General features: G+C 40.8%; 1 protein-coding gene across 1 annotated transcript in view; it reads right to left on the bottom strand.

Moving 5' to 3' along the window:
• ATG14 (autophagy related 14) overlaps window positions 1-21482 on the bottom strand; it is a 47174-nt gene extending 25692 nt beyond the window's left edge. The window contains exons 1-3 of the mRNA XM_033187961.1: window positions 21210-21482; window positions 6400-6462; window positions 4965-5007 (exon numbers count right to left, since the gene is read on the bottom strand). Coding sequence (XP_033043852.1) covers window positions 4965-5007; window positions 6400-6462; window positions 21210-21430 — 327 coding nt within the window. The 5' untranslated portion in view covers window positions 21431-21482. The remainder of the gene's footprint in view (window positions 1-4964; window positions 5008-6399; window positions 6463-21209) is intronic.
• Between the last annotated feature and the right edge of the window lie 2329 nt (window positions 21483-23811).

Here is a 23811-nt window from a genome sequence, read left to right as displayed (position 1 = left end):
AGAAAACATAATGAAGAAAAAGACCAATATAATTATGTTTGTTATAGCTTTTGTAACTATGGAACATTACGAAAAACAACAATGTTTTTCTAGTTCAATGAAGAGAAAAGAGAAATCAGGCCAGGTGCAGTGGCTCATGCTTGTAATCCCAGCACTTTGGGAGGCCGAGGCGGGCAGATCACGAGGTCAGGAGATCAAGATCATCCTGGCCAACATGGTGAAACCCCATCTCTACTAAAAAAAATACAAAGATTAGCTGGGCGTGGTGGCACATGCCTGTAATCCCAGCTACGGGAGGCTGAGGCAGGACAATCACTTGAACCAGGGAGGCGGAGGTTGCAGGGAGCTAAGATCGCGCCACTGTACTCCAGCCTGGCAAGAGTGAGACTCCGTCAAAAAAAAAAAAAAAAAAAAAAAGGAAAGGGAAATTACACGAAAAAAATTCACATAGCTCTTTTGTATGTATCAGTAAGCAAAGAGAAAAAAGTTGAAGGACATTGTCTAAACCCACTCTACTATATAGCTACTAGCCACATGTGGTTACTTAAAACTCAATTTAAATCAAAAATCAAAAATCAAAAATTCAGTTCCTTACTCACACCGCCCTCATGTCAAATGTCTGACATCACACATGGCTAGTGCCTACTGGACTGAACAGTGCAGATACAGAAGTCAAGCATCATCCCATAGGGTCCTACTGACGCACGGCTCCAAACCTCTAGTTCTAGTTACTGAGGAGACGGTTAACATAACCGAGTCATCTCACCCAATAAGCAAATAGTACTTGCAAGTTAATAAAAATGGCAAAAAACATTATTTTTTCAGTGCATAACTCAAGTAAGATTTCCTGAAAAGCCTCAGAAAATTACATGAAACATGAAATTGCCTCTTTATATTACCAGAAGTTAGGTTCAGCATCCCCTAAAGCAGCAGTCCCCAACCTTTTTGGCACCAGGGACAACTGTGGAAGACAATTTTTCCACAGACAGGGTGGGGGATGGTTTACAGGGATGAAACTGTCCCACCTCAGATCATCAGGCTTTAGATTCTCATAAGGAGTGCACAAGCTAGATCCCTCCCATATGCAGTTCATAATGGAGTTCGCACTCCTATGGGAAACTAATGCCACCACTGATCGGACAGGAGGTGGAGCTCAGGCAGTAATGCTCACTCGCCCTACTCACCTCCTGCTGTGTGGCCTGGTTCCTAACAGGCCACAAACCAGTAGCTTGTTGCCTGGGGGTTGGGGACCTCTGCCTTAAAGTGAACAAAGGATCAATAAAAATAGGATCTATGGCCTGGTGCAGTGACTCACACCTGTCATCCTAGACTTTGGGAAGCTGAGGCAGGCACATCACTTGAGCTCAGGAGTTTGAGGCCAGCCTGGGCAACATGGTGAAACCCTATCTCTACCAAAAATAAAAAAAATTAGCCAGGTGTGGTGACATGCACCTATAGTACCCGCTACTAGGGAGGCTGAGGTGGGAGAATCGCTTGAGCCCAGGAGGCAGAGGTTGCAGTGAGCCGAGATTGTGCCACGGCACTCCAGCCTGGGTGACAGAGCAAGACTCTTATCTCAAAAAAAAAAAAGAGGGGATCTACTAGTTAGTTAAGAGGGGATCTACTAGTTAGTTAAAAAGAATGAATATTCTCTAATGCCTCTGTAAACGTGGATAATTAAAAGCGTAAAACAATGCTCAAATGTTTATGGTGTTACACTTATCTAAGTAGTCTGATGGTAAGAGATACAGAACAGATTACAGGGATGTTATGGTGAGCGAAACTCTAACCTCTAGAATGGAGTCAGACATTCAAAAACAGATCCACAGGGACTGAGGGGTTCAGAAATATATCAGATATGACCGATGCTCAATTTTAAAAGGTAATAGTCTTTAGAAATGAATATTGAGGTCTTAGATAGAAAAACTAGGAACATGACAGAACTCAGAAAAATCTTCCACAGAACATAGTTTGTTTACTAAAACATTCAGAGTTAAAATAAGCAAAATTCACTTCTATCACAAATTTTAAGTACAATGAAATGTATGAATAATGTTTACTGTTGTGAAAAAAAAATTACACATTACAGAAGAAAAACAGAAAATGTGACTGTTAGCCTGACTCCTTCCCATTTCTCAGGGGTAATCTCTAAAATTAAAGTTTAATGTGTATCTTTTCAGGTTTTTTTTTTCTTTTAGAGTCAGGGTCTCACTCTGTTGCCCAGGATAGAGTACAGTGGCATGATTACAGCTCACTTCAGCCTTGACCTCCCTGGCTCAAGTGATTCTCCTACCTCAACTTCCCGAGTAGCTGGGACTCCATGCCTGGCTAATTTTTGGTTTTTGTTTGTTTGTTTGTTTTTGTAGATGTGGGGTTTTGCCATGTTTCCAAGGGTGGTTTTGAATTCCTGGGCTCGAGCAATCCATCTCGGCCTCCCAAAGTGCTGGGATTACAGGCATGCGCCACGACACCCAGCCCAGATTTTATGAGTCTATTTATATTTAAAATACATACTCACATAAATGGACTCATACTTCATCCTAGTTTACTTTTTTTTTCATTAATAAATACAACTTGGACATCATTCCACAGCATGTAGACTGACCACATTCTTTTTACCAACTACACAGTATCATAACTTTTTTTTTTTTTTTGAAATGTCTTGCTCTGTCGCCCAGGCTGGAGTACAGTGGCACAATCTCGGCTCACTGTGACCTCCGCCTCCCAGGTCCAAGTGATCCTCCTGCCACGGCCTCCTGAGTAGCTGGGATTACAGGCGTGCGCCACTACGCCCGGCTAATTTTTGTATTTTTAGTAGAAACAGGGTTTCACCATGTTGGTTAGGCTGTTCTCAAACTCCTGGCCTCGTGATCCGCCTGCCTCAGCCTCCCAAAGTGCTGGGATTATAGGCGTGAGCCACCACGCCCAGCTCAGTATAATTTTTTATCTCATCCAGATTGATGAACATTTATTTATATATTTAGCTTCACCATTATGCTATAATCAGCTTTTTTTTTAACCCATAAATCTCTATTCATGAGTATTTCCTTTTTTTTTTTTTTTTTTTTTTTTGACAGTCACTCTGTCACCCAGGCTGGAGTGCTGTGGCACCATCTCGCCTCACTACAACCTCTGCCTCTCAGGTTCAAGCGATTCTCCTGCCTCAGCCTCCCGAGTAGCTGGGCTTACAGGCACCTGCCATCATGCCCGGCTAATTTTTGTATTTTTAGTAGAGACGGGGTTTCACTATGTTGGTCAGGCTGGTCTCGAACTCCTGACCTCGTGATCTGCCAGCCTTAGCCTCCCAAAGTGCTGGGGTTACAGGCGTGAGCCACCGCGCCTGGCCCTTTTTTTCTTTTGTAATTGGGATTTCATTGGTTGTGCTGAAGATCAGTACACAGACATTTCAATTTGTACCCAATTCTTAATATACGTACCAAAAATCTAAAAGCCATGTATTTTAATTCTTTTTTAAAGTTATTCTAGTGACTTTCCAGCTTAAAATCTGGAAGCAAATTTTCCTTATGAGGTCATCAAGTACCAGTATCTTCACACGTTGATAAGCTGTTACGTATGTCTCACCAATTCACAACCGAATAGCATGTACACTACATATTCAAATTTTCAATCTTTCACAGCACAGTATCAAAGTTATTAGGAAAACAGGACTACCACGACCAAAGAGCTCACAGAGTGCATGAAATTCTGACAAGCAGAGCCATCATCAAGGAGCGGTTTTCTTTAGGAAACAGTTCTACTAAAAAACAACATGGGAACAGATGTTCAATACATTAAATGCAGGACTGTGACTCCACAGTGCCATTTAGTATGCTTGGCATTACAGGATATAAAAACTAACCCCCCAACTTCGGAATGTTAAGCTGACACCCAAGACAGTCAAAGCCTCCCATAACTCGGTATCCCACACTATCTTCTGGTTGTACCAAAAAGTAAACAATCAGAGAATGATTCCACCTCTTAAAAAAAGCACCAACACTTAAAAGGGGCTCTCCTCAGTTTTAGTTTCTCGTTTTCTGCAGGTAAATCTTCAGTTTCTTGGTTAGCCACTTCTGACTTTTCCCCCTTTGCTCCCCTTTTCCCTTTTGTTTGCACTTTTTTGTCTGAAGATTTATCCTTTCCTGCTGCTTTCTCAGCTTCATTTCCACTTTTGCAGGAGGGAGTTCAGCTGATAACCGCGCAGATCTCCTCTTGGGCTCTTCCTTTGGTGGCCCCTTTAGTGGAGTTGACCTTCCTCTTGGGCATGCTGGCTGCAGGGAAGGCATGTGCCAAGTGCCTGAGAGGCACAGGGCCTCTAGAGCCTTAGCAAAGCTGGGCTGCCTGGCTGCTGCCATGCCTTCCCCAAACTCTTTAATTGTTAAATTTTTTTTTTTTTTTTTTGAGGAAGTCTCACTTTGTTGCCCAGGCCGGAGTGCTGTGAGGCAATCTTGGCTCACTGCAGCCTCTGCCTCCCAGGTTCAAGTGATTCACCTGCCTCAGCCTCCCAAGTAGCTGGGATTACAGGCATGAGCCCTTGCACCTGGCCAGAAGTTTTAAACTGTTATGTAATCCGTCAAAATGCTTTCCTCTATGGTTTATAAAGGTTCTCCCCACTCTAAGATTATGTAAATACCCACCCATATTTTCTTTGACACATTTAATCATTAATCCATTTGGAGTGTGTATGATAAATACTTTTTGCAAATAGTATAATAGCCCATTGTTTTTGTTTTTCTATGTCAACACCCCAGATTTCAAAATTATCCTTTATGATGGCTCCATAATTAATTGCCGATACCCCATTTTTGGTAAGTAGACAAAATATTTGAGAAGGCCACGCTACAAGTGGATTAAGTAGAGGACTGCCAAATATGATTTTTAAAAAATTTTAATTAAAAATGATTTTATAAGCTCTACCAATTTAAAAACATGTAGCCCCAAGAAAAAGAACATGTATTACAACTTACCAACTGATCTGTTATCCATTTTCCTTCCATAGCTTTTAACACTCTGTAAGGAAAAGAGACAGAAAATAAGTTGTTGAAAATAATAAAATTCTAAGTTCAAAAATGTAAAATCAAACACTTTTAAAATTAAGTTCTCAGAAATGGCTAGAAATGTTAAAATGGGACTTAGCATTTAAAGTGTTTTCCAAATTCCCTGTTCTCTGCAATTTTTTTCATCTCCTTCCTTTCGTAGTTCTGAACACTGCTAAGAGCCTTTCTACAAACGTCCACAATAAATCTAACAGTCTTAGCTTTTGTCCTCAGTCATCATCAGTAACTGCCATCCGTCATAATTCACAGTAATAGTTACAAGAGAATTAATGATCTAATAGTTCCCAATGAAATGATACATGCCAGTATCTCCAAATATTGGTTCTATGGAATAAAATGTTCTATGGGAAAAATAAACTTTTTGTGTTTGAGGAAGTTAGGGAAATTACAGAGTTAAATAAATTCAAGCAGGTTTCTCTAATACAGAATATCCTGTTAGATTTAAACTGCTCATGAATGTGTTTATCAGACCACTGCAGACTCTAGAGAAGCTCGGGTCACACTTTGGGAATCACTGGCCTGAGCATTAACTGTTTTCATCGGGGGTGTGAGACATCCATGTTGGCATGGTTTGGGGAGGTGCCACAAAAGAGACAACCCTTTAAGAACCTTGAGTTGGGCAGGACGCGCTCAGAGAAGAGGAAAAACACTGAGGTAGAGAGAAACTGAATGAAGGCACAGAGATGCAAACATCTGGGGTGCATCTAGGGAGCAGGTTCTATACCAGAAGGTTCTATAGGACAATTCTCAATCCTAGGGTCACCGGTGAGAGATTTATCAGGTATACCTGTTAATAACTCAGATTCCCCACCCCCAGCTCCCCCCCCAAAAAACAACAAACCTCAGATTCCTAGGCCTCATCCCATATCTACTGAATCAGAATCTCTGAGGATAGGATTCCAAGAATCTGAATTTTTAACCATTATCTCAGCTAATAAATTCTGATATAGATAATGTGCAGACCATATGTTGTAATATACTGATAAGGACAAAAGAAGAAAGGTAAATGGAAGCAGTAATGTCCTATGGGAGCCACCAGCACTAATTTAAGTCTACTAATCATGCCAACTGTCCTGGACTCACACATCAGTTATCAGTGCCAGGGATTGGATTCATTGAGTACCTACTTTGTACCACGTACTGGGTCTGAGGCCAGTATTTTCTAGAAACTTGGTAGCTTCTCCTGCTTTACCTCTTCCAGATGCACTCCTTTCCTACACTTTAAGAGGCTGTATGCTAGATTCAGTAAGTCAACAATCCATGTATCTGCATACCACAGCAATGAATTAAACCAAATGGTGACTAGATCACCTCCACAAATTAAAAGGCAAAACAAAACACTCACTCTTTTTGAAATTCTTCTTGCTTGCTCTTAAGTCGGTTTAACCTTTCCTTCTTGTCAATAAACCTGTAAGAAAAAATTCAATGTTTTATTTAAACGTTCATTTTTTTCAGTTCAATGAGACTACGCAAATTCCCAAGAACCAATCATTCTGCAGAGTCATGTGAAAATGTCATTGTCCTGATAGTAAATACACATCTTCTCAATGGGGTGCACACAACTGCTAACCATTTGGTTCTTTCAAAACAAAGCTCGAATCCTCAACTTTAAAATTCTTTCCTGTGTTTATAAAATGTCTATAGATATCTTCCCCTCAGGTTAAATTATTTGTCAAAACAGGAACATCAGAACACTAAAGTGAATCTGAATTCAAGGAAATAGATGCTCTCACTAGAAAACAAATTTTAATTACTAATCTGGACTCAATCCTGCTCTCTCCTATAAATTGATTCCTTATAATAAATTTTTAAAAATTGTATGTACACTTTTCCCACTAATTTTATTGCTAGTTACTATAGGCTAACAAATTACTTAGTAAAAGTTATCAAAAAGAAGGGGTATCACATTGCAGTTATTATTTTCTTCTTTCTTTTTTTTCTTGAGACGGAGTCTCACTGTCGCCCAGGCTGGGGTGCAGTGGTGCAATCTCGGCTCACTGCAAGCTCCACCTCCTGGGTTCACGCCATTCTCCCGCCTCAGCCTCCCGAGCAGCTGGGACTACAGGCGCCCACCACCAAGTCTGGCTAGTTTTGTTTTTGTATTTTTAATAGAGATGGGATTTCACTGTGTTAGCCAGGATGGTTTCAATCTCCTGACTTGGTGATCCACCCGCCTCGGCCTCCCAAAGTGCTGGGCTTATAGGCGTGAGCCACTGTGCCTGGCCGCAGTTACTATTTTCTATTTGCCAGTTTTCTATCCTTATTTTCTTCTTGCTAACTTACTTGGGGGTCTTTTGTTTTGTTTTGTTTTTTAATTTTGCAGTTTAAGGTGATAACTCAGGTCAATTTTAAACTTCTATTCCTTTTAAATATAATCACATGAAGTTTTAAATTTCCTTCTATGCACTGTTCTAGCTATATCTTAAGATTTTGATATTGTGTATTTTCATTATCATTTAGTTTGAAACTTTTAATCTTCCATGAGAATCCTTCTGACCCATCCGTTATTTAGAAGCATATTGTTTAATTTTCAGATATACAGGCTTTTCTAGGTAGCTTACTGTTACTGTTTCTAATTTAATTCATTCTGATATAGCTACAAAATATATTGTGTGATTTCAATCTTGTGACTTAAGACCCTCTTATGGCTTTACATATGGTACACCGTGGAGAAAGTTCCAATGAGTACTTGAAATAATGTGTATTCTACAGCTGTTGGGCAGTGTTCTATAAATGTCTGCTAGATCTGTGCTGTTCAATGTGGTAGCCACCAGCCACATATGGCTACTGAGTGCCTAAAATGTGTCTTGATGCTTAATAAGGGCATGGACAAAAAAAAAAAAAAAAATTGTATGACTAACATCATACAACTGACTATGGAGTGAACATGACCTACTGACCATTTTCAAGGGAACAGGGATAATGACTCATGCTGCAGTAACACGATGTGGTGTTCAAGAATAGGCTTTTGGCTATCTCCCAGCATAAAGGAAAACAATTCAACAGGCCATAACAAACCTAAAAATAATCTGGACAAAGAAGTCTTTCTAAAATACTACTTCCGTAACCCCATGTTTGAAACATACCCCAAGATATCTAAGAGGAAGAAATACAATGGTCTAATCATGACCCTAACAAATTTAATAATCACTGAAAATGCACAATATTCATTAAACAGAAAAAGCAAATAGGCAATATTATATGTGACAGAACTATATACTTATAATGTGACTATTTATATTTAGATTAATTAAAATTATATTAAAAGTTCAGTTTTTCAGCTGTACTACCATCCACGTTTCAACAGCTACATATGATTTACTGGATGGCGTGCATAACAAGAACATTCCCATCATTGCAGAAAAGTTCTACTGGATAGCACTGCAACGTCCAGTAAGGTGGCAACGGCGTGAAACAGTATTAGAAAACTCAGAAACCAATGTGGAATGTGGATGAACCCACAGATTCATCAATCAGTCTATCAGGCATTTACTATGTACCTGCGACACAGAACAAGGCATCCTCCAGAATACTAAGAAATCTAATTATAAATTCTCCTGCAGTTGACTTGAATTCTTGGACCTATCACTTGTTATATGCTTCCATTTCCTTGCATCAAAAATGAGAGACTAATATGGTATTTACTTTTACATCACTGAGACAACATGGTGATTTATGTTCTGATAATGTAGAAAATAACAGCGCGGTGGCTCAAGCCTGTAATCCCAGCACTTTGGGAGGCCAAGATGGGTGGATCATGAGGTCAGGAGATCGAGACCATCCTGGCCTACCCGGTGAAACCCCGTCTCTACTAAAAAATACAAAAAACTAGCCGGGCGAGGTAGTGGGCGCCTGTAGTCCCAGCTACTCGGGAGGCTGAGGCAGGAGAATGGCGTGAACCCAGGAGGCGGAGCTGGCAGTGAGCCGAGATCGCGCCACTGCACTCCAGCCTGGGCGACAGAGCGAGACTCCGTCTCAAAAATAAATAAATAAATAAATAAATAAAAATAAAAAAATTTTAAAAAAAAGAAAATAACAAACTCACAAGTTAGCAATCTCAAACCATGCAAAGGACTGACACGGGAAAATAAAATCTTGACTTTAGAGGCCATAAAAGTTCTCCTTTGAGGTCTGTTGTAAAAATGCCACTTTGCTCTAAAACAAATTGGGAAGACAGACAACTGTGTCCAGCTTAATAGTGAGCTGGCTGATTTTCTCAGACTTTGTTAAAAACACAAAAGAAACACACTCTTACAAACAAATATACAGATGGCAGCAGGAATAACGAACAAAAGATAAGTCCTAGTGCATCAAATATTGAAAGGAACAGCAAAGACAGCAACTACTTTTGCACCAACCTAATACTTCATGAGTCACGTCCTCCTTCATGAAAGAAATCAAAAATAGGTGGTGTCAGCAAAGCTAAAGAGCAGATGATACCAAGCCACATGGGTGTGTCAGGGCTGCAACTGCTCACTCGGTCACTCATCCAGGCTCTGCAGTCTCCATCCCACCACTCACAGGAGAAAAAATTCATTTCACAAGTCTGTGCTTTCTCAATACAGCTTCCAAGAGGTGAAAAATAAGAGTATCACTATAGTCAAACCAAATGTAATGATACATATTATATATATAGTTTTTAAAAGTGTGTGTAGGGGGGATCCATATTTCACATATTGTTTTCCAAATTGTAGCTGTCACATAAAATATCTTGGTCTCTTTTACTATGCCAGAACATATTGATCTAATTCACTAACAGGTGCACAGCATTTCGCTGGATGGATGCCATATAATTTATTTATATAAACCTCTACAGGTGAACACCAGTCTTCCTTCCAAATTTTCACTATGATCAGTAACGATACAAATGAATAGCCTAGTGCACCTTTACAGGCTTTTAAGTTTCTCTCTGAAAAATTCCTATAAATAAAATAAACTGGGCTGGGCACAGTGGCTCATGCCTGTAATTCCAGCACTTTGGGAGGCCGAGGTGGGTGAATCACCTGAGGTCAGGAGTTCGAGACCGGCCTGGCCAACATGGTGAGACTCTGTCTCTACTAAAAACACAAAATATGAGCCGGGTGTGGTGGCAGGTGCCTGTAATCCCAGCTACTTGGGAGGCTGAGCCAGGAATCGCTTGAACCCGGGAGGCGGAGGCTGCAGTGAGCTGAAATCACACCATTGCACTCCAGCCTGGGTGACACAGTGAAACTGTCTCAAAATAAATAAATAAATAAATAAAATAAACTGCTTAGTCAAAGATATTTACAAGCAAAATTGTGGGTAATCCTCAAAATTTCCTCCAAAACACTTCATACAATTTACAACCCACCAACAGAACCTGTTTTTCTCACACTCTCCCCAGACATTGGACATTTCTTTTTATTCTTTGCTAATCTGATTGGCCTCCCATCCCTCCCTCTGAGAGATGGTTCGTAACTCATTTATTTACATTTATTTCATTATTAGAAAGTTGGAACAACTTTTCATACTTTATTGGCTACTTATTTTTCTTCTTATTTCCCTATGTCCTTCACCCAATTTTTTAATAGGTTTTTTTTTTTTTTTTCCCTTGGAGAATTAGTTAGCAGGGAAATTGGCCATTTTTCTTTCACACAAAATATTTTTTCTATTTTCTTGTTACTTATGTTTTTGCTCTACAGAATTTTCTGAACTTTTATGTAGGCACACATCATTTTTCTGTTGTTTAATGGCACTAGTTTTTGTGCCGTTTTCTGAAAGAAATCTGCCAGTGAATCTGTTCCACACCTGGCTCTTACAACACTATTTCCTGTATTTTCTCTCCCAATTAAAAAAGTCTTCTATATTATTTACTAAATTATTCCATACTTAAATGACTTGGGTTGTTCCCCCCTAAAAAAGCATTCTCTCAAATGAACTTTGTTGTTTCATAAATTCTTCCATACTTTTATGACTTACGATTTTTTTCTGTTAAAAAAAGGTACTCCTTTAAACTGACTTTCCAGCAATCCCTCTGTGATACAGACAGATGGGAACAAGGAGAAGGGTCCTCACACACAGCCCCAGTGGCACCACAGAAAGCACACAACCCAGCTCGGGCTTCAGAGGGAGCCACCCGGGAGCACTGCCTGTCCAAGCTGAGACCTGAGGGTGAGCCAGAGTTGATCCTGTTAAGGGAAGGAAGGGCATGGAGGCAGAGAAAAGTCTATGTAAATGCCCCAAAGCATTTCAACATGCCAAGTGGGAAAACAATGATGGGAGTATGCTACTAATGCGGTAGTGGTTATGAATGCAAGTCTCACTTCCACTCTGTACCCCGACTACAATTACGGGCAATTGAGTGGACCTAACCACAGGTCAGACTATTCACACAAATCTGCCCTTTATTATCAGAAAAACACCACCAGGGCATGCACTCTATTAGGGATGCAGACCATTAATACTGTGCTAGGAATAACTAGCCTCACTATAACACCCACAATTTACTGAGCACTTACTATGTCCCAAGCATAGTACCTTTCATAAAGTGACTCTCACCCCTCTACCCGCCTGTCCAGTCCTTTCCCTCATTCCAGGGTTACACATTTACTTTGTGCCTAAGGTTATGGCAATGAAAAGTCTCAGAAACACTATTAATGTATTTTAAGAAAGGCAAAAAATAGATTTCAAATAAGCAATTGAGGGCCTAAAAAAAATATTCAACCCTTTGATTCGGTTACTGCATTTCAAAGAATCTATCCTAAGAAAATAACAGAGATGAAGAAAGATTCATGTTTGAAGGCACCAATCATAAAATCAGGCCTAACTGCAAGGAAATGGAAACTAGTGTTCAATGGGAGAAAGACTAAATGATAGTATATTGCCACAAAAGACATTAAAATATTTTTATAGGCAAAGATACGAGTGTGCTTTTATTTTTTAATCATACAAGAGTATGATTTTCATAGGCAAATAAGATTTAAAAACCTGGTCCTTATCACGATTTTTAAACCTTATGTTAGAATATTTAGAATATGAGAAAGCATGGTATAAATATATTCCACTGTCAGGAATAAAGGTTGAAAATCATTTACGGAAATTAGAAACAGGCCAAGTGTGGTGGCTCACACCTGTAATCTCAACACTTTAGGAGTCTGAGGCAGGAAGATTATTTGAGTCAAGGAGTCCAAGACCAGCCTGGCAACATAGTAAGACTACATCTCTTTTAAAAAAAATACATATATATTAAAAAATAGCTGGGCATGGTGGTACATGGCTGTAGACTTAACTTCTCTGGAGGCTGAGGTAGGAGGATCCTTTGAGCCATGAATTAGAGGCTGCAGTGAGCTATGATCCTACACTATACTTTGGCCTGGGTGGCAGAGTTAGAACCCGTGTCTCAAAAAATAAAATAAAATAAAATAGAAACAAAGTGCTGTTTAGTTTCCTCATTTGTAAAACGGGAATAATGCTTACATACTCCTTGGTAAAGGGATTAAATAAGATAAATGTGAAAGCAGTGGGTACAGATGCTTAGCACACACATATGCCAGCTTTCCGCTTCTTCACTGCAATGAGTGATTCTGCACTTAATCTTACTATGCATTAAGCTCAACTATAGAATACAGTTCTACAGAAGAGACTGAGGGATTATGAAACCAGGATAAGGCAGTCCTAACTACACTCGCTTCTTCTGCACACAGAGAATATGTATACTACAGTTCCCTCATTCAGCTTACTCTAAACTGAGGCATCCTTTAGAAACAAAAATAGAAAAGTGCATTTTTGTTTGTAAAATAGTAAATAAACAGAAAAATAAAAGGGATAGTCATATATAATCCTTTTTTTTCATGAAGTGACTGAATGATTCTAACTTTGGGTTTTAAAAAGATAAAAATTCACAGCTGTAAAAGGAAAAATATTGTGTACTGGCATGAAAAGATGTTTAGGTATGTTAAATGACCAAAAAAACCCAAAAAAACAACAAAAAAAACTCAGCAAAATAGTTGTGTTGTGTGATCCCACTCTGGCAGAGAATATGCATAGAATATTCAGGACTGTGCCTCATCCATAATAGAGGCACCTTTATGTGGTGGGATTGTGAGAGAATTTTCCTATTTCTACAATGTTTGAGCTAAACATTTCAAAATTTCAAATGTCATATTTACAATATTTAGCTCTCTTTAAAAACATGCATTTTGACTTAAAATGTAAACTTAAAATTCAAAATACTCAAATTCAACTACATCTTGTTTGAAGAAAATATCCAAAATAAAAATGTTTTTTAAATTTGATGGGCTGGAAATGGTCACTGAGAGTTATTCTTTACCAAGTAGGAGACCCAAGGAACTGACCTTCTGGGAGCCTGGATTACATCAATTACTTGAGGTAGGTCAGCTCAAGAGGATTTCACAAATATCTATCCCAAATGGACTCTGATTATTAAGGGAGCTAAGTTTTCCATTTTAAGACATGACTACAAATTCATCTGAAAAATATTTTAAAGGATTCAACTAGGGCTGGAGACTTTCACTTGGCTCTGGCTGAAAGTAGTTCAACTTTACTTAAAAAACACTCATTGAGGCCGGGCGCGGTGGCTCAAGCCTGTAATCCCAGCACTTTGGGAGGCCGAGACGGGCGGATCACGAGGTCAGGAGATCGAGACCATCCTGGCTAACACGGTGAAACCCCGTCTCTACTAAAAATACAAAAAAAAAAATTAGCCGGGTGAGGTGGCGGGCGCCTGTAGTCCCAGCTACTCGGGAGGCTGAGGCAGGAGAATGGCCTAAACCCGGGAGGCGGAGCTTGCAGTGAGCTGAGATCCGGCCACAGCACTCCAGCCTGGGCGACAGAGCGAGACTCCGTCTCAAAAACAAAAAAAACAACAACAACAAAAAAAACTCATTGAAACCTCACAATGACACCTTAACTACAACCCTGATCCCTAAAGCACCCTGCTCCTTTCTGGCAGTTTCTAAAAGAAAACACATGCTCTCTCTGAATCCTTACACAACCCTCTGAGATGTGCCACCACTGCTCTGCCATGCGCAAGTAAGCACTCAATTTCCATCCTCACATCAATTCAGTACCTTCCCGAGCAACAGGAGGTGGCAAATCTCAGGATTATTTTTATATAATCACATTTTATTTTCCATGAAGTATGTCTTTTGGTGTTCAAAAGAGACTTGAGATTATGAAAACTCTTTTGCATTATGACAGGCCTTGAAAATATCTAGAGGTGAGAGAAACTGGGCATTTCAGGAATCTTCACACAGTGGCAGGGTGTACAGGTGAGGGGTGCGGCCTCTCCAGGGTTAATCCCAGCCCTTGGTTCACTAGAGCACATACGACCTTCCAAGATATAGCAATCTGTGTAACAAAATGTAATGTTTTTCTTTTCTGATACTGTTACACACACACATGCACACAGTATAAAAATATAGTTCAGATCTAAATATGAACTTAAGAATTAGCAGAACCCGGGAATAAGTCAGTCACAACAACCCTGAGACCCAGTTTTTTCTGCTTTAAATACATTAATAACTCATGGGGTGAGGGTAGAGAAGAAATGAGACAGTAAATGCAAAAACCTTTTATACGTTCTAGAAGGTATAATCGTAAGAGTAGCCAGTGACACTGGCTGAAAACAAGTTATGTTTTCCTAGCAGATCCACATTTTCTGGTGGAAACACTATAAACAAACTCCATGGGACAAGAACTGAGACTCTCTGAAGGACACAGTGAAACAGCTGTAAGGCTGGTGAGCTCCTGTCTACCTGTAGAGCTTTTGTTCTGCTGAGTTCAGCATACAGAATTGAATTCTCAAGACAACAGATTTATATGGGCCACAGTGGTTGACAACCCAAAATATACTGGAGGGAGAACAGAAGTATCTAAAGGATATTTTTGGGATGTTGGTTGTGCCTTCCCCTTGAAATCTGCAGTAATATTTAAATTTCTTCTTCATCCTTTATCCCATTTCTCAATTTGTTTAGGGCATGCATTTCTGTTTCCTGGCAAAAGTATAATCATATATTCTAAAACTTGTCAGTGAAGATAATGTGACATCATTCCTGAAAACATAATTATAAAGTAGTACCTAGATGTTCATACAATTTGTCTTTCTTTTAAATCCACATGTGAAAATCAAGGGCTCCTAAACCAGCAGGTACACTTCCCCAGGTATCCTTAGATTAATTCTCAGTCCCATTCCCCCATCTAACAAGAACTGGTAACCAATTTCTTTCCTGTTGTGAGTGGAAAGATTACTTCAACCTATCAGGTGTCTACTGGGTAGCAGTGCTATTTCTGGTGTCAGACAAATACATAATCCATACAGTTCTGTTCCTGTAATTTTAATATGTCCAGCAGTACAGATTCAAAGAAGATTGTGTTGGAGGTACTGCCTAATATCATTCCTCTTCTTCATCCCTTAAGGAAGCATACAGTTTAAAGGGCAGATGATAGGGAACGCACCTTCAGTTTACACTCAAGGCTGGGTCTCCCCTGGGGGCAGGAGTTGGGGGAGAAAAGGCAGGTGAGAAAGTAGAGGAGGTACTGTTCAGGACTGGGGGCAAGGTGGGAGATGAGGAAAGGATGATGTGGGTGAGGACACCAAAGTTGTAGGGAAGTCTTCCCATCGAACAACAACAACAAAAATAATGAGTTTAGGTATTTCTCAACTAATCTGTCTGCCAAACTCATATTGTAGTATATAAAGACACATGGTTCCCTCCTTAAGAGTCAAAGGAACTAATTAACGTGAGATCGATTTATTTCTTTAATACTTAATTTTCCTTGAGCTGCCAAACCACTAAAACCTAGATATTCAGCTAGTCTGTTAATGGAACCTTAAAAAATACATTTACCTTTACAAGAACTTTGATATGCACAATCACATTCAAGATCCATGTAGGCACAGCCAGTTTGGCTAATTTACTGAAAATCAGAGGTTAAACAAGGTTTTTAAAACTGTGCTGTAAGGTTCCATATTTTATTAACAAGTGGTTTTCTACAGTTAGTGAGAGGCTTGTCATGAAGTTAAAAGGAAAAAGAGTCTAAAGGCAATCACAGAATACAAAATTTGAAGATAGAATATCTCACAATCAACCTGTGGCCCACACAATTCAAGGCCTATTGACAGTCAGTAAAAATCCTTGAGAGCAGAGACCTGTCTTTCTCCTCTGTATTGCCAGAACATTTTGTGCACATAACAGTGCACAATGAGAGCTCATTAAAAAATATTTGGCTATTAGAACAATGGTCCTGGGTCTCAAGAGATTCTTTCACCCTACTAGATATTGGGCACAATTCTAGAAACAAAGAAAAACTAACAAGCCATTCTTCTTAAAACATAGTTTGGAAAAGAGAAAGATGGAGAGTTAGGTGAAGCTGACCTAAGCAGACCACTGTGACAGTTCTGTTATCCCTGAACCCTAAAATTTCTTTTTTATTCTAAATTCTGAATGGTTCTGGTATTTGCTTTATATTTTTCTGCTTGGTCAGGAAAGGAAATCCACTATGACATATCTCTCTTCTGAAAATTAATGCTCACATTTAGCCAAGAATTTTTGGGATTTTCTTTCTTCTTTTTTGATTTGAGATGGAGTCTTGCTCTGTTGCCCAGGCTGAAGTACAGTGGCGTGATCTCGGCTCACTGCAGCCTCTGCCTCCCAGGTTCAAGTGATTCTCAGGCCTCAGCCTCCCGAGTAGCTGGGATTACAGGCCTGTACCACAACACCCAGCTAATTTTGGTTTTTGTTTTTGTTTTTTTGAGATGGAGTCTCACTCTGTCACCAGACTGGAGTGCAGTGGCATGATTTTGGCTCACTGCAACCTCCACCTCCTGGGTTCAGGTGATTCTCCTGCCTCAGCCTCCTGAGTAGCTGAGACCACAGGCACGCGTGCCACCACGCCCAGCTTATTTTTGTATTTTTAGCAGAGACAAGGTTTCACCATGTTGGCCAGGATGGTCTCGATCTCTTGACCTCATGATCTGCCCGCCTCGGCCTCCCAAAGTGCTGGGATTACAGATGTGAGCCACCGCACTTGGTCTAATTTTTGTATTTTTAGTAGAGATAGGGTTTCACCATGTTGGCCAGGCTAGTCTCGCTCTCCTGGTCTCAAGTGATCCGCCTGCCTTGGCTTCCCAAAGTGCTGGGATTACAGGCACGAGCCACTGCGCCCAACCCCTATGTTGAGTTTCAAAAGTTGTATTGCTTTTGACATTCCTGCAACAACTCGCCTAAGTTCTGCTACCTGCTGCTGCTGGGCTGGTGATCTGAAAGAACAAGACTAGAATTCATGCCTTCATGAAACTACATTCTGGATGTGGCCATCTTCCTCAAATAAATAGTATTACACATCATGTGTGGTATCATGAAAGAAATAGGGTATTCTGACAGTAAATAATGGGGGAAAAGATGGAGGTGGGAACCTATCTTAGTGAGGGAGGTCAGGAAAGGCCTCACCGAAGAAGTGGACTTTAAGTTGAATGGTGAAAGACAAGGTATCAATCAGGAGGAAAAGTGTTCCAGGCAGAAGAAACGGCAAGGAAAAAGCCCCACTGGTGGAAGTTTCATGTGACTGAGGATTTGAGAGAAGGCCTATAACTGTGGAGCAGTGAAAAAGAAGGAGCACAGGGATGAACTTATTTGAGTGCTTAATACATTCTAGGCATCATGCTAAACACTTTAAATGCATGCTCTTAGGTAATCACTACCAGAAACCTATGGAGTTAGATACCCTGCCATTTTCAAAATGAAATAAACATGAAGTTAAGAAACTTGCTCAGGGCCAGGCATTGTGGCTCACGCCTGTAATCCCAGCACATGGGGACGCCGGGGCTGGCGGATGGCTTGAGGTCCGGGGTCCAAGATCGGCCTGGGCAACACGGCAAAACCCTGTCTCCACAAAAAATACAAAAAAACTAGTTAGGCGTGCTGATGCACGCCTGTAGTCCCAGACACCAGGGAGGCTGAGACAGGAGAATCCCTTGAGCCCAGGGAAGTCAAAGCTGCAGTGAGCTGTGATCTTGCCACTGCACTGCCTGGGTGACAGGGTGAGACCCTGTCCCCTCCCCCATCAAAAAAACTTCCTCAAACTCACATAGCAGCCGGGCGCGGTGGCTCATATCTGTAATCCTAACACTTTGGGAGGCTGAGACAGGAGGATGGCTCAGCCCACAAGTTCGAGATTGGCCTGGACAACACAGGGAGACCTTGTCTCTACAAAAAATTTAAAAATTAGCCAGGTATGGTGGTGCATGCCTGTAGTCCCACCTACTCAAAAGGTTAAGATGGGAGGATTGCTTGAGCCCAGGAGTTTGAGGCTGCAGTATGCCATGACTGTGCCAGTGCACTCCAGCCTGGGTGACAGAGCAAGACCCTGTCTCAAAAAAAAAAAAAAAAAAAAAAAGAAATCACATAGCAAGTGGTGGAGCTTGGACTCAATTCAAGGGAGCATGAGTCCAAAGCCCACATTTTAAACTCAACCTCAGAGTCTAAGTTACAGAGGCAAACAGTAGCCAAATCACAGGAGGCTTCATATGCCATAATAAGGAGCTTGGATTTTATTTTAAATGCAATGGGACCCAATGAGAGGTTTAAGCAAAACAGTGACATCTTATTTACATTTCTATTGTGGCTTATTTACATTTCTATTGTGTTTGGAGACCAGAGGCAAGGTATCGAAGAGCTGTCTGAGTAAAAGAAGGGAGATCACTTAGTAGTCAGGAGAGAAAAGATGGTGGTCTGAACTAAAAGTTAGATAGATTCAAGACATATTTTGACATCAAAATGAATTAGACTTGCTGATTATTTGGACCCAGAGAGTAAGAGAAAAAGAAAAGTCTATGATAACTCCCAGGTTTCTGGTTTTAGTAACAAATAGATCATGATGAATAATACTGAAATGGTCTAGAAACTGAGTTTGGGAAAGAGAGCCACAGTCAGCTCAATCATTCCATAAATCTTTATTGAGCTTCTACTATGTGAAAATACAACAGTGTATAAAAGAGAAAAACTCTTGCCCTCATAGAGTTTATATCACTGGGTGGGGGGCAGTTAGACAAATTAATATGCACAGCCATCAGATGGTGATGGAAAAGAAAAGATAATAAAGCTGGTTAAACAGGCAAGAGGTTAGCATTTTAATAGAAGGATCAGAAAGATACTCTCCAAGATATGAGCAAGCACCTAAAAAAAAAAAAAAAAAAGGAGGCAGCCCTGAAGATTTCTGATAGAGAAAGAGTTCCTGGCTGTCTAAATACCACTGCAAAGGTCCTGAGGAAGGAGTGTTCTTGGTATGTCTGAGGACAGACAAGGAGGCCACAGTGGCACAGCAGATTCGTTACGAGAGAAAATAATAGGAGATTAAATCAGAGGAACAGATAATATAGAACTTTGGTTAAGGACTCCAGCTTTTACTTTGGGTAAAGCGAAAAACCACTGGAAGATCTGAACAGAAATGGAGGAGTAGCATAACGCTGGCTGCAACATGGAAATTGCATAAAAGGGGAGCAAGGATGGAAGCAGAGATATAAGAGGAAATAACCTTATGTCTCTGGTAGATCGGACCAGGTGATGGTGAAAGGGTCAGATTTAAGATAACTTGTGAAGAGTAGATGGGATTTGTTGATGGGACTAAATTGAGTCAGGTTATGAGAGGAGTCAAGGAGAACTGAAAGGTTTTTTAGCCTGAACCAAATGAACAATGAGATTGACATTTACTGGGTTGGGATGAGCATGGGAAAACAGATTTATGATGGAAAATAAGGAGTTCAGTTTGCCATATTAAAATGAAGATATCTATTACAAATCTAAATATTGATGTTGAATAGGCAGCTGTTTTCTGGACTTTAGAGAAGTCTAGGTTGGAGATGCAAGTCTGGCAGTCTTAAGCACATAGATGATATTTAAATTATGTGAATAGATATAGTAAAACGTGTAGACAGACAAGAAGGTCCAGAACTAAATCCTCAATTAAATCTATCAGTTAGACATTTCCATCTCATATCCAGTATTTTTATAACTGGTTTAATTTTTAAAGCTATCACTTACTACATAAGCAGTTTCTAAAGTCATCAAGAGCACCAATGAGACACAGCAACAAACTAAAAAAGTTTGTCATTCAAATCTCCTCAAAAGAGAAAGAAAAGAACTCCATCCACGATCACAGAAATACTAAGAACTCAAAACATTCCCAAATATAAAGGATATAGTATCTAGTGGTTAAATGCGGGTACATAGGTCCAAGCTGTCTGAATTTTAATTCTTGTTCCTACACTTATTTGTGTGACCTAGGGCAAAGCACTTACTGTGCAGCTTCCTAGTAAGTTGGGGATAAGTTATTGGGTTGTTGCTAATGAATTAATACCTGAATTTTTGTGCTCAGAATGCTAGCTATCTTACTATCATTGACACTAAGTTGTTGAAACAGAAGTTGAGAGTGGGAGACCCTGCAGCTAATCACGCTAATTTTTCAATTTTCTTAACCAAGAACTTGTAGCTCTCTGTTTAGATTTCGAAATGGAACCAAAACATGTTCCTAAAAGCAATTATCTTAGCTAAAAGCATGCAGCTGTCAATCTGAATTTTAAAACAAGGCCAAAACACTTTCACAAATTCCTAAGAATCCAAAATAATCTTTAGAGGCAGGGAGGGGAAAGGGGAATTAACAGCAAGCCCCAACTCACACATTAGAGTAAGCATGTCTGATAACAAAGTCCATCTGTGACAGACTACCAGGCCCAAATCCCTCTAAAGCAGTTATTTGATTCTCTTCTACTCTCTTCTCTAGAGAATGAGTATAAATGTGCTTTAAAAAATAGAAACCCAAGCTTTTGAATGGGAGCACATACAGCAAAGAGCTGGGAATCCAAGTCAATGGCAGCTACAGGGGAAAACTTCTCCAGAGAGTCACCACTTACTCCTTTTTTCCCCAGTGGCCAAGAGCACCGTGGGGTCAAACTTCTCTTCGGTGGGTGATGGGGAAACGGCGCCCTTCCCTCATCTGGCCCCTACGCTGTCCTCCGGTAGCAAAGCTCTGGTGCAGAGCAGTTAGCTACACTCCCTCTCTCTCCCTCCTCTCGCCGGGATCTCGTGCCCGGACGGGGAACCCCAAGTTCCAGCCTTCGGCCGCCTGGCTGGAGGAGACACAGCAGAAGAAACAATAGGGCCGTGGCGGCCGCCGTACCTCTCCCTGTCGCGGCCGTCGAAGTAGACGAAATCGCCGCTCTGAACGCATTTGGCGCAGGTCAGCCGCCGACGGGTAGTGTTGCACAGCGGACAGCGCTCCACAGCCACGTACAGCCCCTCCGCGTCGTCCACAGAGTCCACCAGGTCCCGGGCGAGCGGCCGGGGCCCGCACCCAGGAGCCTCCGGCGCCCGGGGTCCCTTCCCACTGGGAGACGCCATGATGGCCTGAGAGGAGAGCCAGTCACGTGGGATTTTGTTTTCAACCGGGTGCATTCTGGGCCAGGAGGAGGGGCCTGGGGGAGGCGGGCTGGGATCCCGGCGAGCCTGCCCGGGCCCGGCGACTCCTTGGACCCCTCTGGGCCCGCGGGTGCCTGTCCCAGGCGCTGTTGTTTTTCCGGTCTGCTGAGGGGCAACAGGTCCCGAAGCAAGGGGAGAGCTATATTAGAGGGGCTAGTCTGCCAAACAAAATGTCATCATCTCCTGGCTCAGGCCAAGACTATGAGTTAAAGCCTCAAACTTGTGCAGAAAATTTTAATACCATACCCTAAGGATTCTGGGTAAACGGAATGGGAGCGGAATAAGGGAATTTAACTTGCTGTGGATGCTTTAAAATCTGGCTAAAACTACAGCAAACAAAGTAGGGTGAAGGGGCTGGGTTTTGGAACTAGGTTGAATTTTGGCTCACTCACCTGCTTAATAGCTGCGTGACTTGGGGCAAGTTCCTTAATCTTTGCGCCTGTTTTCTCGTGTTAAATGGGTAGAATTATAGTACCTATCTAATGCCATGAGGATTAATACGGTTAATAGTATTATACTTTACCAATAGTGAAAACAACCAAAGTGAACGTGCAAAATCAGAATTGTATCTTTCAGAAAAGTTAATCACGTGGCTAACGTACCTTCCCTATCCTGGGGCATGCTCTAAGAGAATTTGAACTAGGTAGATGGTTAGGACTTTCCTTCATGTTTCTTTTGGGGGATAGGGGATATATAAGATGATGTGTTGGGAGGATCATAGCAGAGTAATTAGTGTTTGAATATGCCTCTAAACTACAGAGAAAAGTGGGTTTATAGGTCAGATTAAATAGACCAGTGATTCTCAAGGATTTTACTAGGCTAGCCACTGATAAACTGCCCTGAATTCTCTCTCCAGCCAGGATTCCTTTCTCAAGTTCCATACCCAAAGATCCAGAACTACTTACTAGGTATCAAGTGACATTCCAGGACACCACAAACTCAAATTGTTGGAAACTGACCTCTACCTCCCTACAAACCTGTTTTCTTTGGTGAAGGACGTAATCACTGATGATTTACAGCTAAGAGCCATGATTCATATCAGCCCGTCCCTCCCTGTTAATCTCAACATCACCGTCAAATGCTGGGGATTCTACAAGCTAATTCGGTCTTGGATCTGAGCTCTTTGCCCCTCCGTCGTCTTAATCTTACCCAGTCTTTTAAAATACAAATCATGTAGGATTACAAAATCAAGCAAAAGCAAAAATTCTCTAATTTTCAGAATGGAGTTTACACTAAACTTGAATGGTTCCTGAAAACTTAAGATTTATTTTTAAGTGAGAAGTCTTTCTCTCTGATCATTTCAAACAAAAGGATTATTTTTTAAGGTCTCGGGCTTATGTTTAATTTGTATTCAGACAGGATCCTTCACAGTTCTTAGTACCTAATGATCAGGATCAACTGTTCAATATTTTAAAAGGCAAAAAATACACATTAATTCCTATACTGGTAGATGATATCACAGTATCTAGTTTATGCAGTTATTTGAAACTCCTATATATGGCTATGTATTTTCAGAGAACGCGTATTAATGTGTTACTTAACAGCAGAGTACTGAGGTTTTTGGATACAAAATGTAGTTTAAATATTTCTTTAAGGGAGGGGGGCGCCACACTTCTCAATGAAGAGAAACATTTGTACAGTTCAGAATTTTTTTTAACACCTATTACGCCATGAACTCATAGGGAATAGGTTCCAGCAGCCCAGGCTCCTCTCCATTGGTTCTCACAAAGTTCTTTGGGTGGAGCAGGCTGGCACTTCAGTTGAACTCAGACACCTCTCCCTTTGACGTCTTTTTCTGATCATTTACCTTCACGCGTTTCAGGAAACTTACTTGGCTCTTAGAGTGCTTCGTATGCTCAGTAGACACATTCATTCTCTTGGCAAAAATCTTGCCCTTGTTTACAACAATGCCAACAGCATGCTGGGTAACACTGTAGACTCTTCCAGCTTTGCTGTGGTAACATTTGCGAGGCACTCCTTTTTTGGAAAGCACCCATTCCCTTGATGTCTACATTATCACCTTTTTCGTAGATTCGCGTGTATGTGGCCAAAGGAACAATTCCATATTTTCTAAAAGGTCTAGAGAACATATATCAGGTGCCTCACCTCTTTCCCTTTGTGTTCGTTATTCATGGCAAATTACTGGAAGATGGCCCTTCCAGCTAAAAGGAAACGCGTTGAGTCTTAATGATACTACAATATCATTCTAGTGAGACCCTAAATCTCTCAAATTTTGAAATGTTTACTTGTTCAGTTTTTAAAATAACACAGAAGGAGTCATTTTGAATACAAATTTTTCTTCG

This window comes from Trachypithecus francoisi, unplaced genomic scaffold (genome assembly GCF_009764315.1).
Source record: "Trachypithecus francoisi isolate TF-2019V2 unplaced genomic scaffold, Tfra_2.0 Lachesis_group3, whole genome shotgun sequence".
Taxonomy (NCBI): domain Eukaryota; kingdom Metazoa; phylum Chordata; class Mammalia; order Primates; family Cercopithecidae; genus Trachypithecus; species Trachypithecus francoisi.
The sequence above is the reverse complement of the archived record's forward strand: the minus strand, read 5'-3'. Positions and strand labels throughout refer to the sequence as shown.